Source organism: Saccostrea cucullata, unplaced genomic scaffold (genome assembly GCF_032062105.1).
Source record: "Saccostrea cucullata isolate Sc308-1 unplaced genomic scaffold, CSIRO_AGI_Scuc_v1 ctg222, whole genome shotgun sequence".
NCBI lineage: Eukaryota > Metazoa > Mollusca > Bivalvia > Ostreida > Ostreidae > Saccostrea > Saccostrea cuccullata.
Genome location: NW_026934761.1, coordinates 322103 through 334921, shown reverse-complemented (window position 1 = coordinate 334921; position 12819 = coordinate 322103). Strand labels below are relative to the sequence as shown.

Sequence of the window (12819 nt, the reverse complement as noted above, 5' to 3'; positions counted from 1 at the left end):
ATTGCTGTTTTTTAAATACGTAGAAAAAAGAACCTTTTTCACTTTGAGATATATTCATGGATATTAATCATATTATCTGTTGTTTTCTTTTTTTTCACTTCCAATATTAATCAACTTAAAATGCAAATATATTTGCAGTATATATTAATTGCACAGAACACAAAATTACATTCCAAAGTTTGGAGTGATCCGTCTGGTCAATTTCAGATGAGTTTCCTGATCGAAGTAAATTAATATTTACAATAACTAATCTAGGAAACACCTCAATCTCATTTACTAATAGTTATTTTCTCTAACGACTTAAATAAAACTCAGATTCGATGTGCAGTAGTTGTTGACAAAAATAGAATAATAGACTTCCTGTAAAAATCAATAAAGCGTCTACAGGAGGGGATGATGCACACAGCCCTTGTGTTGTGACATCTCTATTGTTTGTCTCGCTCCACAGGAGAAGTTTTACAAGTAGGTAAATGTTATCTATAATTGCTTGCTGTTAAAGTATAACTAGAATAGAAATTAATAATCTGTTTTATTACGAAAGGCAGTAAGCAAGAATTATTTGCTAAAATAACTTTTAAAATGCTGTTCTAATTTTCATGTTGTTGGACCAGTTGTATATTCCAATAAATGGACACTAAAGAAAAGGAATATAACTAGAACTGTTTATGCAAAAAAGAACATTCATTTCTATCAAAAGGATAAATAAAAGATTCCTTCTCCTACACATTCCTATTATAAAAATAAACATATGAATCTAATTTATTATTGCTCTTCTTTCAAGCAAAAACAATTTTTTAGAGGAAGAGGGATATTTCCCGTTTGTTTCTTTTGTAATTGATTTTATGTATTTCGTGACAGAAATAGTATAAGATCCTATTGCGTAAATTGAATGATTTGCATGTACAGGGATTATAGTGTGGAATGGTTGCGTAAAGTGGAAAAGTCGTAAGTTATTAAGTTGTTGATTTAGGAAAATCTTGTGATTTCAAATTGTCCTAAAGTTCAACAGAAATTTGGAGTATCCACATCTGATTTACACCACTTCTCAAATATATTGTTGCACAGTACTCTTGAAGTTTCTCCTTCATTACTGTTAATATCTTAGTGAAGAGTTAAGAAAGAGGTTTGGTTGAGAATTTGCAATTTTTTTACTTCACTACTGGATAATTGAATACAGAATGATGTATGGTTTTCACATTGTCCCCCAATCTTTTAACACGCGATTGTAACATAGATCTGATACATTTATTCCATTTTGACAAAGTGCCAACGTCTTCTTTGTCATATTTGGCCCATCGCATACGAAAATGCCTCTGTTTGCCTCCTCCTTTTTGTTAAGAAGTGTGAATGCACTGGCCGTTAAATAAATCAAGTCCTAGCTAGGTTCTCTTATTCTGTTTTAATAATGTCAATGTTTATGGCTCAACAACACCTGGAACTTATGTAAATGTTTATTGTCTTGTAAGTCTTGCCTTAGTGTGGGGGCATGAGAGTCGTACGTCCTGTAAAACGTAATTAAGGTTTTAGACCTGACTGTGTGTACTGGCCCTTAGTCAACCTATCAAGAAGTGAGTTCATCTCGTTTCAACCCCTGAATACTTGGAGTTTGATGTATACAAAGCATTACAGGTATACGATACCTGTATGATACTTGAGCGCCCTTCCAAAAGGCTTCTTCTACTCTTTTAAAGATTTTTATCTCTTTCCCTCTTCCATTAACAGTTTTTTTTTAAGTTTATTTTCTAAAATATTTTGCACCTTCTTTTTTACAAGTTTATGAAATATACCAACAATAGGTTATCTATATTTTAATTTTTAACTCTGCTGTCGCAAATGGACAAAGTAGATTTGTAATTCAAATTATTCATTTAAAAGGAATCAGAAAACAAATAATGAAAGGTTTATTTTGCGTATGTTTTGTTGGATTGTGTTAGGAACGTGAAAGCAGAATATTGTCTATGCATAATTCATTGGATATATCCCTTGTTTAACAGTGTATATGAGAAAATATCTCATTGTCAATGTCTGTGGGATCCTTTTTGATCAAATTTGTTGGAAGAAAAATCCCAGAGGGAGAATAAACCCATCTGACATGGCTAATTCATGTTCATGTAGTTCATGTAGTAGTTAGGATTTAAAATCCCACCTTTCTCCAATAGGATTTTCTGACTTTCATGACTTCATATCTGTAGAAAAGGAGATGTTTGTGAGTTCAGCATGAGACCACATGGCACTGCTTAGAAATCTCACCAAGTGTTAGAAACCCTTTTTGGGCATCACAATTGAAAATGGTAGTAAAAAGTTTGGACAATTTCGTGTCCGGAGTGGAATTTCCTACTGTTTATATCTATGTAAGAAACTGTTTCAATTATTCATCATATCAAATAAATAGACCAATAAAAAAAAGTCTGCCGTTGTGGGTGTTTGAACCGTGGACCCTTGGATTGTTGAGCGGGTGCTGACACCCGTTGACCATTACAACTTACACTTTACGTCCACTTAATTTATACTTAATATATACTAGATACATGTTCTATTTTTAAAAATTTAGAATCTTATATCAGCAGTAATTTTGAATGATACAACCTGGTTTATTAGGAATATTACTGAAGTATGAAATTGATAAAAAGTAATTTTAACAAAAATATTTGCCAAAAAATGTTTTTGTCAAACATACTTCCTGTTTTGGAAGTAATTATCTGAAGCCATATTTGTTTTGTTAGAGAATAAGAGACATTAAAGAGTATGCTCTTTCTGACTGTTCTGCAATGTAAGTAATATTGTGGCATAAGATATATTTTACACATGCATGGCAATGCAGTGTATGTGAGAATGTGAAATATTTTGATCATTTTAATGATTTCATTGCATTAAATGATTGATTCATTGTTTATGAAAAATTGTCAAACATTTCAGCTATAATAATAATGTTTCTATTACAATTATTTCTCAAAGAGATAAATCATAAATATACATTATAACGAAGTAATTTATTGTCAAATTACAATTTATTTCCTCAATATAACACTTCTACAGCCGAATTTATTTTTAAAAACTGAAACCTTTACACTTGATATATATAGTAAAATATGATGATCATTATTGATGACAGGTTGATGTGAACCTTATATAACGTCACCAACTGATTCAATTATAACATCCTCTGTTTAAATCCTTACTTAGGTTTGTGACTCACTGGTTCCCTTTTCCTATTTCTGTTCAAATGTAGTGCGTTACTGTTCTGTAGCTTTATTAGGTTGGTACCACTCGCACAAATGGGATATAATAGCCCGTTTTGGATATGATATCACAGATATACTCAGGGACTTTAAAAACGCCTATTGAAATTGTTCTTATTGTCATTGGTATATTATGTTACATGCTGTAGGAAATTTATTAGAATTCATAATTTTTCCATGAAATGTCTTCATTTCCAATACAATCAACGATTTTTTTAACCGAGCTTTTCCGAGGCAAACAGTTAAAATTACACTGTCAACAGTTTTTGCCGTTTTGATTAGCAACGTGTATGACCACAATTTTAAATGCTCTCAAGCGGGACCTCATGGATTGGCATACATCTCAAATTCGTCTCATAGGAATGTTATTCCACTCTTCCTATACAGCCTGTGCTAATTCTGGCACGCTTGCGGGTTGGCGTTGACGTCTTTTTCAACATCTTCCAAGCTCGTCCCACGTGTGTTCGATGGGATAAAGATTGGGAGATCGAGCTGGGAATTCCAAGATATTAACTCCAAAGGTGTTTAAAACGTCGTCTGTCGATGATATTGATACATGTCAAAATGATTAAAACAAAATACAGAGGCAAAGTGTTATAAAATCTAAATTGTGAATTTGTTTCACAGGTCATTTTATATAGGCGTATATAAATTTACAGTGCAAAATATGACAAATTTTATTTCGGCACTTCATATTATAAATCTGCATCAAAATACTTGAAAAGGGGTTAAACTTTTGGCGAGCAAGTTTTTTCTGCAATCCTAAAGTTTGTTAGATTCTTCCCCAAAGAAGTTAAGGGACTTCTGAGTGATCAATTTCCCAAACAATGGGCATACAGAAAAACTTGTCAACCAAAAGTTATTCCTTTATACGAGTAAGTATACTGATACAGAATTAGGATATTGACATCTAACATAAAATTTTCATTTTTTGCACTGTAAATGTATATCCCATTTGGGATATAATAGTGGTCCCAACCTGTTTAATGCTACATGCTTTATCAAACGTAAAAGCATCATACATGTAGATCTAAATTTTGTTACATTTAAGATGAAAAGATATAAAAGATCCATATTACCAAATATGAAGTTCAGTAATTAGAAGTTCAGTTATACATAACAGATAAATCTGTCTGTTCGAAAGAATGATAAGAAGATGAAGATAAAGGAATTTTATTCTTTCTTATGCATTTCAATGGTCCATGTAAAATAACGAAACCAAAATATCTTCATTTATTACAAAATTATCCCATTTTGAAATTAGTATGTCTTCAAAATAAACCATCAGAGTACGGAAGCCCAATAGTGCAAACCAAAAATTTACAAAGAAAAACGAAATTAATATATAAAGAAAAACGAAATTATTAAATAAAGAAAAACGAAATTAATATATAAAGAAAAACGAAATTATTAAATAAAGAAAAACAAAATTAATATATAAAGAAAAACTAAATTATTAAATAAAGAAAAACGAAATTAATATATAAAGAAAAACGAAATTATTAAATAAAGAAAAACGAAATTAATATATAAAGAAAAACGAAATTATTAAATAAAGAAAAACGAAATTAATATATAAAGAAAAACGAAATTAATAAATAATGAAAAACGAATTTATTATATAAAGAAAAACGAAATTATTAACGAAAAACGAAATTATTATATAAAGAAAAACGAAATTATTAAAAAAGTAAAACGAAATTATTAAATAAAAAGGAGAGTTATCACACAAATACTTCAATCTATTGTTTGAAGTAAATTGTCAATAATTGTTTAACGGTATACGTAATTTGTTAATGTGTGGCATTATGCAAAGGATCATGAGGGTGGCTGTTTCTGCTTGATTAAAATTAATGACATCCAATTCAAAAGAGAACTTGAATCGCAAAAGGTCAACCTTGTATACTGATACAGAATTAGGATATTAAATCTTAGATTGTTTAAACTATAAAATTTTGATTACATTTTTTTACAAGAGTGTGCATTGTTTGTTCACAAATATCACCGTATATACACAAATTGAGAGTTTATCATTTAAAATATATGATATAGTACCACTGACTTATAAATAGTACAGATTGAGAGTTTGACATTTATAATATGTGAGAACAAGTACTGTAGCCAGTACATCACTTTATCATAAGACCAAGGAATCAAAAGCGATTTGCTTTACTTCTAATATAGTAAGCAATCATTAAATTTTGTAACCTCTTTGACTTGTTTTACTTTTTGCACATGTTCTCTTTAAATTTTTTATAATGTCAAACAAACCCAAGTATTATTTTACAGCATTTTCTAATGAATGTATTGTGCGATAGTTGAATAATGGATAAGGGAATTTCCTTAATGTTAAAAATTCAACAATTACGAGTTGTAAACAACGGAATCTTAACGTTATACAAAGGTTAAATCTGTGAATTGTAATGGATATGTTTTCGATGTAGGAAAAGGTTAATGTAAAAGCAAACATCTCGCTCGTTTATTGTCGAAACAAAATCAGGTCCATCAAGATGCGGTGCACTAATGATTTATGGAATTTTAACTCCGTATTTTCTACTTTCAATAATTTCGTTTTTCTTTATATATTAATTTCGTTTTTCTTTATATATTAATTTTGTTTTTCTTTATATATTAATTTCGTTTTCCTTCATTTAATAATTTCGTTTTTCTTTATATATTAATTTCGTTTTTTCTTTATTTAATAATTTCCATATATAAAATTTCGTTTTTCTTTATTTAATAATTTCAAATATATTTTCGTTTTCCTTTATTTAATAATTTCGTTTTCTTTATATGTTAATTTCGTTTTTCTTTATTTCATAATTTCGTTTTTCTTTTTATATATTAATTTCGGTTTTCTTTATTTAATAATTTCGTTTGCACTATTTGGCTTCCGTATCAGAGTGCATTGATAGTTTTTGCATAGTATCTCAGATGAACTTAAAAACCAAAAACAATGATGATCATGATCTTGCTTCTAAACTTTCAATCCCTTACCTGTATTTTAAATACTTTAAAAATGAGTTATCAATCCCCCAAATTCTATTTTGTATTATTTTACGGATTTTTGATCTTGAATACTGTTCCCTTCATTTTTTTCTTATAACTTTTAAGACAAATTCAGTTATCTTCATCTTCTTATCTTCATAAATGTTTTTTTCCAAGCATTTGTTATATATGTTGAATGCGATTATAATAATAAACATTTTTGATAATACTTTAGATATATAAAAATATGCTTGAACATGAACAGAAACAAAAAGATGAAATAAGCATACAGTGTACGTATTATTTTAATAAAATACTACAGTATTTTAAGGCAATTCTCATGTAAATGAACCAACTTCAGTTTCTCAGTTATAAAAATAGTGTTAGTGCTTTGAGTTTTGAAAATAAAAATTTGAATTTTTAAAAACAGGAGAATTTTTATGGCTTCTAGAATTACATTTTTCCACTTACAGGCTTTGAAAAAATGATGACATATTGGAACCGGCAAACCTCACTAGCTGTTATACTCTGTATTACAATGACTTCCTCTGGAAAGGTGTGGAACCAGGACACAACCCTGTCTGATTTCAACATCACTCATTTAATGCTTTACAGCATACTCTATTGTGGAACTGCAATAGTTTGCGACAAATCTTTTCTAAAGATTTTCGACATACCAAACCAAAGCAATTTCAACGCATCAAGATGCGGACCTTGCTCATGTGACGAAAAATGTTTATCTCCTTATTCCTTTGAGCAATGCTGTCCAGATGTTTTCTTTAGACATGGACTTCGAGAATGTAGGGATGTAAAGGTTTTATTGAATGAAACAAATTTGAAAGAAGTAGTTGCTTCATGTCCTGTAGGAACCAACCGTAACTTATCGACAGAATGTACAAAGGAACGATCCAAAGTCGAAATGCTTCTTTATCCGCCATTGACAAGTGGCACCAAGAACATTTCATACATTAATAAGTACTGTGCTTCTTGTAACAATGCATCTTTATTAGAAGAATGGAATGTGAACATTGAATGCGAAAAGAACACAGATTTCAATTTTCTTTCATCGTATCAAGAAATAATAGATTTGGCAATTAAGCAGTCATGTAGAATAGTGTATATATCCCCAAATTCTGCTCGACATTGTTCAAAGAATTATGATCAAATAATAGCATCATGTAATGTCACCGGATCTTGGCTATTTCATGACAAACAAATCGAGCGAGCGTGTCTAAGCTCTTATGATACTTATACTGGTATCTTTAAAAACATTTTCTGTGCCATTTGCAATCCACCTAAAATGGAAGAGCATATAGTGATAAAACAATGTGAAAATACAAGCAGCTTATACAATAAAGCATGCTCTTTTCAACCTTTATTAGAAGCATCGTTTCCGTACAAGAATTACTTTTGCTTTGTTTGTAACCATGGTGATAACAACACAGATTATTATGCTGATGTTGATTTGATGTCAGTCTATGAGAGCTATGATGAAGGAAGAATGTATCCGTTTCAATCCACAATATCGTTTAATTACAGTCTTACTCATTTGAAGAAATACATCGATGAGATTGTAAGAAAATCTACTGTAGAAAATACAACAACTATGAAAGACACCTTCTACAAAAAAGACCATCTGTTAAAGTGCCCCACACAATCCGACTATATATTTCCTCCTATTGGAGCCCCAGGAGGTTTTCCTCCTATTGGCCCCCCAGGAGGTCGCTTTGATTTACAACCAACATCTGCTATAACTCCTTTTTCATTCAAGAGAGCATTATCTCCAATGGATAGTAACCTTTCCATAAACATTACAAATATTTTTCTGACAAGCTTTGCATTTTCAGGACATGGTGCCTGCAAACCAGGATTATTGCCGAACTACACCACTTCACTACAAAAACCCTGTTCATGTGACGTAGGATGCCGAGGAGACTGTTGTGATGATTTCGCTTTCTCACAGCCTTGGACTTGTATTGGTGATAAATTTTACAGGGATGAAAGTGCTCAAGACAAAGATTACTTGGCGATTGGTGGATGTATTGAGAATCAAAGTCTAAAACATTTTTGCAATGGTGGCAATGCATCACAATTTTATCAGGCTTTTCCTGTGACAAAAAGATACAAAGAATCCTATGTAAATTTGTTTTGCTATTTATGCAACACGAAAGCTCAAGACGGAATACACATTGTTGAAAACGTGACAAAGGATTTATATGTTTGGCCTTTGAAGGTTGATTGTATTACATATATAAACCACAGAAACTTTCAATCATTACAAACACTCATTGACCATTTCAAGAGGAGTTCCTGTGTGTTGAGGTTTTCACCGCCCGCTGATGCTGCTAAATGCAGTGATAACTGTCATCAGGGACAGTATAGCAGCATTCAAACCTGTAACGTGTCAGGAACGTGGACAACATTTAACCAAGATATCAAAACCGCTTGTGAATTGACAGAAATTTTTAGATTTCCTATGATTGAAGTACAAGGTAGTTATTATAAGAATAAATTTTGTAGCATTTGTAACCCTTTTCCTGAACCATCCATTGCTGATATTTGCAGAGATTTTCCCGAAAATTCCGTCGAATCAAGAGCTTGTCGAGAGTTACCTGATATCAAAGTTTGCTATCCTTATAAGAATGCTTTCTGCGAAATGTGCAATAATAATGGAGATATTATAGAGTGCTACGAAGAAGTATTAGTCTTACCGTATTTTCCTGGGCCAACTCCAGTACCCCCTCCTACGCCCCCTGGAGAAATTGGAACATATAGGTCTACATTTACACTAACAGCTTACGACTCCCCACACACTATCCAAGAAAAATACATATCGTGTGAGCAGAATCAGGTCTTGGATGAGTTTCAGGTAACGTTGTTTCTTCCTTATTTGTAAAATACTGGTAACTACAGTTAACATTCTTGGTCTTCATGCATACTCTGATAAGAGTGATACGTATGATAATTGTTTTATAACCTTCAATATCAAATTGAAAGACAATTATTGCCCTGCAAGTTATGCTGAATTTGCATGCATTTTCATTTTTTAAAAAAGAAAGATTTCTTTTTGGACGCCATAGTATAAATGCAAAGGTTTTGTTTTTTGTCACACGCTACAAGTGACCCAGGATGAAAGTCTGCCATGCAGTTAACTGAAAGATGACTAAAACTATACTAAAATTTTACTGAAAATTTACTGAAGGGGGACTAAAATTCTACTGATGGGTGACTGAAATTTTACTGAAGGGTGACTAAAATTCTACTGAAGGATGACTGAAATTCTACTAAAAGTTGACTGAAATTTACTTAAATGTATCCAAATGTCTACTGTAGGGTGAATGAAAATGGGTCTTTCCATACCTTTCAATGATCATCCGGTCGACTGATTCGTGAACGTTCATCTTGTGTGAAGAGTCTTAATTAGACCAGTGCTGTGGATCTAACCACTGTGTGCAGGGTTCAATGCCCACCCTGAGCATGGACTCAGTTTTTCATATCGTATTGAAAACCCATTTTACTTTTTTTTTAATTCCTTGTAGTTGAAGCTAACGTTACTCTTTACTCAAAGCGATTGTTGATCTTTCCTAGTTTTGACCACCCTACGCTGAAGTAATTCTTGTGTAGTGGTGATTAAAAATAATAGAAAAGCCCTGGTACATAATGGACAGAGAGTGAACCTTACCCAATTGTTATTTCATTCTTTAAAGATTTTCTTTGAATGATTTCTAATGTTAACAAATTAATTTATTAATTAATTGAATTACTTCACATGTGTGTATTTTAAAAATATGCTAATTCTTTGTAGTAATCTTGTGAAATGCATGCACATTTCTTTTCTGTTTCAGCGTGTATGCAAGAACTTGACATGCTTTCCTGGCAAGATCTTGATAAATGATACGTGTATCTCATTGCTGGCTCTAACATCTCAGCTGCGTTACACTCTAGCTTTGAACATAGAATTTTATACATTTGACAGGATTAATGCAACAGTGAAAGGATTGATGGAATATATGAAAGATCAAATTACAGACAATGTGGATAATTTATTCAATACTGAAGTCCTTATTGAGGATATTATACTAATGAGTTTAACCAGCTGCAAAAATGAAATTGCTGATCTGAAAGAAGTGTTTGTGTACCTGAAAGTTTTCCTCCTTGATAGAGTTCATCGCGATATGTTAGAGAAGACTTTAATAAACTTAACTGAATCTCCTGCTGAATGGAGTTTTATCAACAATTTATTCCCGTCCTGGAATACATCTGTATTGGACATCAGAGTTTCCAGAAGTCACCAGTCCTTGTTTTTGCCGTCATTTTTATGGAAACTTGACAAAGCGGTCAATTGCTTTGTTCTTTCAGATGAACTGAAGCATGGGCCAGCATTATACAGAAATGTGTTGGTAAGCCCACTGTTGACATGTCCACAAATTATTCTGAGAAATAAAGAATTTGGAGTTGATTGGAAAAACATCAGAACTGAATATACTTTTTCAGAATTTTCTCTTTCCTCTCACCAGTTTGTGTCTTCAGAGGGTGGTGGAATAAGGTTGTGCGCCAAGGAGATACCAAAATACGTCAATGCATTGAGGACAATGATGGTGAAAAATGATAATCTGGCCCTAGCAAATGTTACTCTTGTATGCATTATCATATCTTTGCTCTCCTTGGTAATAACATTTATAACATACTGTATGTTTGCAATTCTTCGAACTCTCCCAGGTATTAACAATATGTGTTTAGTTGTATCTCTATTCATGGCGCAATTACTAATGATAGTAAGACCATCTATTAGTTCTACAGGATTAGCAGTAATATCTGCCTTGTCGCATTTTTCCTGGCTTTCCACGTTTTTGTGGCTCCAGGTTTGTTCTTTCCACATGTATCGCGTCTTTGGTGCAAAAAGCCGATCAGATTTCTACGGTAATCAAAACAGAAAAATCTTTATTCAATACTTCCTTTACGCTTTTGGTAGTTCTTTACTTATTGTCTTGTTCAATATTTTTGTGACGTTAATTGTCACAAAAGGTGAATATACAGGATATGACAAAGCGTCAACGTTAATGAAGTACAAACTAGCATTTATTATAACGCTTATAATTCCTCTGTGCTTTGTGTGTGTGACAAATGTTATATTTTATATTTTAACCGCCTATAAAATACAATCAACTCCTAGTATAGAAAAAACGACTGGAAATAGGGTCCATTTTGCCGTGTACGTTAAGCTGTTTTCCCTGACCGGTCTGTCGTGGATTTTACAGATAATAGATTCATTTGTGGCTATCTCCGTCTTATCCTATTTTGTCGCTATTCTTAATGGCTTACAAGGCTTGTTCATTTTTCTGAGCTATGTTTGCAATCAGAGAGTATGGAATTTGTATAAGAAAAAACTTCGCAGTTTGCCCGTTCAAAGCCAGAGGTCCACTCTCACGTCTAAAACAGATACAACATCAATATAATACTGTATACGGGATCACTAGACATCCAAACGCTTACATCTATTTTTGAAAAGATACAAAAGCATATATTCTTATTTTAGGAACAAGCCGTGGGTGCTCTTGTCCTTACTGGTAAAGCTTTGATTGTGTAAAAAAGGAAGGATAAGATATCTAAAGCATACCAATTTTCTTTGATCAATTGGTCTTAATTCGATGGCAAGTTTGGCCTCCTAGGATGTTTCTATCACCCAGTGGAATACAATACATGGATGAAAATATATACTGTTATACTGAAAATATTTTTGCTTTAGTGATGTTATTATGTTTTATCTAATAAACTTGATTTGGAAATATTGAAACATTTTTTTTTTCATTACTCAATGCATAGTAATGATTGCATTGAACAAATGCATGACGGTCTATTTGTAACCATATTCATGATCAGTTCAACTTAATAGGAATATTGCTATACATTATTATATTTTTTATTCTAAATGAACAACTTCAAGTCATAAACTGTAGTTTCTACATTAAACATTTATTGGAGATTTAATATTATTTTCATTGTGTTGAATTATTCAATATACACCTTGTGTACATAATTGTATTGATGATTCATAATATTCGGTATTTTTAGGTCTGCAATACGCATTCGGTTTACTGTAAATTTTTGCACCATGCGTATCTCATTGCATAATTCTGTGAAATTAAGATTTTATAATGGTTTCTGCTATATGTGTTTCTTTCTATTACCTGGTGTGATTAATTATGTTTGGTAGATGTCATTTATACTATGAGTTGACATATTTTGATTTCTTCGTCATTTATTTATACGAGGGCCTTTCAATTAATAATTACCTGAGCTGTATGACATACAATATAGAAATCATATGACATTAATCTTGACCTTCTCCTTTGATTTAATCTTTAATGAATTGATTACAGTTGATGTGATCACTTTTCGTCCCATATTTTCATTGTGAGAAGCTGGAAAACAAGGGCTATTCGAGACACTGCATTAAAAATGAATGGTAAAGAATCAGTAAACTAGAGTGAAATTAAACACTTATGAAAAGCTGCTGTACAATTTTTTAAGAATCCAAAGAAATATGAAATGAAATATGTGAAATTTACAATAATTAATGTCTGTTTTATAG

At 31.7% G+C, this 12819-nt stretch overlaps 1 protein-coding gene across 1 annotated transcript; it reads left to right on the top strand.

Moving 5' to 3' along the window:
- The first annotated feature begins 6706 nt into the window (after window positions 1-6706).
- LOC134241298 (uncharacterized) lies at window positions 6707-11683 on the top strand. The gene is made up of 2 exons (XM_062723365.1): window positions 6707-9096; window positions 10073-11683. The coding sequence occupies exons 1-2, from the start codon at window positions 6712-6714 to the stop codon at window positions 11681-11683; spliced, it is 3996 nt and encodes a 1331-aa protein (XP_062579349.1). The 5' UTR covers window positions 6707-6711.
- Window positions 11684-12819: the final 1136 nt, after the last annotated feature.

Bases quoted from the DNA above. Each gene is read 5' to 3' on its own strand.
- LOC134241298 (XM_062723365.1), top strand. From the start codon at position 6,712: ATGATGACATATTGGAACCGGCAAACCTCACTAGCTGTTATACTCTGT. The intron at 9,097-10,072 runs GTAACGTTGTTT...TTTCTGTTTCAG, and splicing joins AGGTCTTGGATGAGTTTCAG to CGTGTATGCAAGAACTTGAC.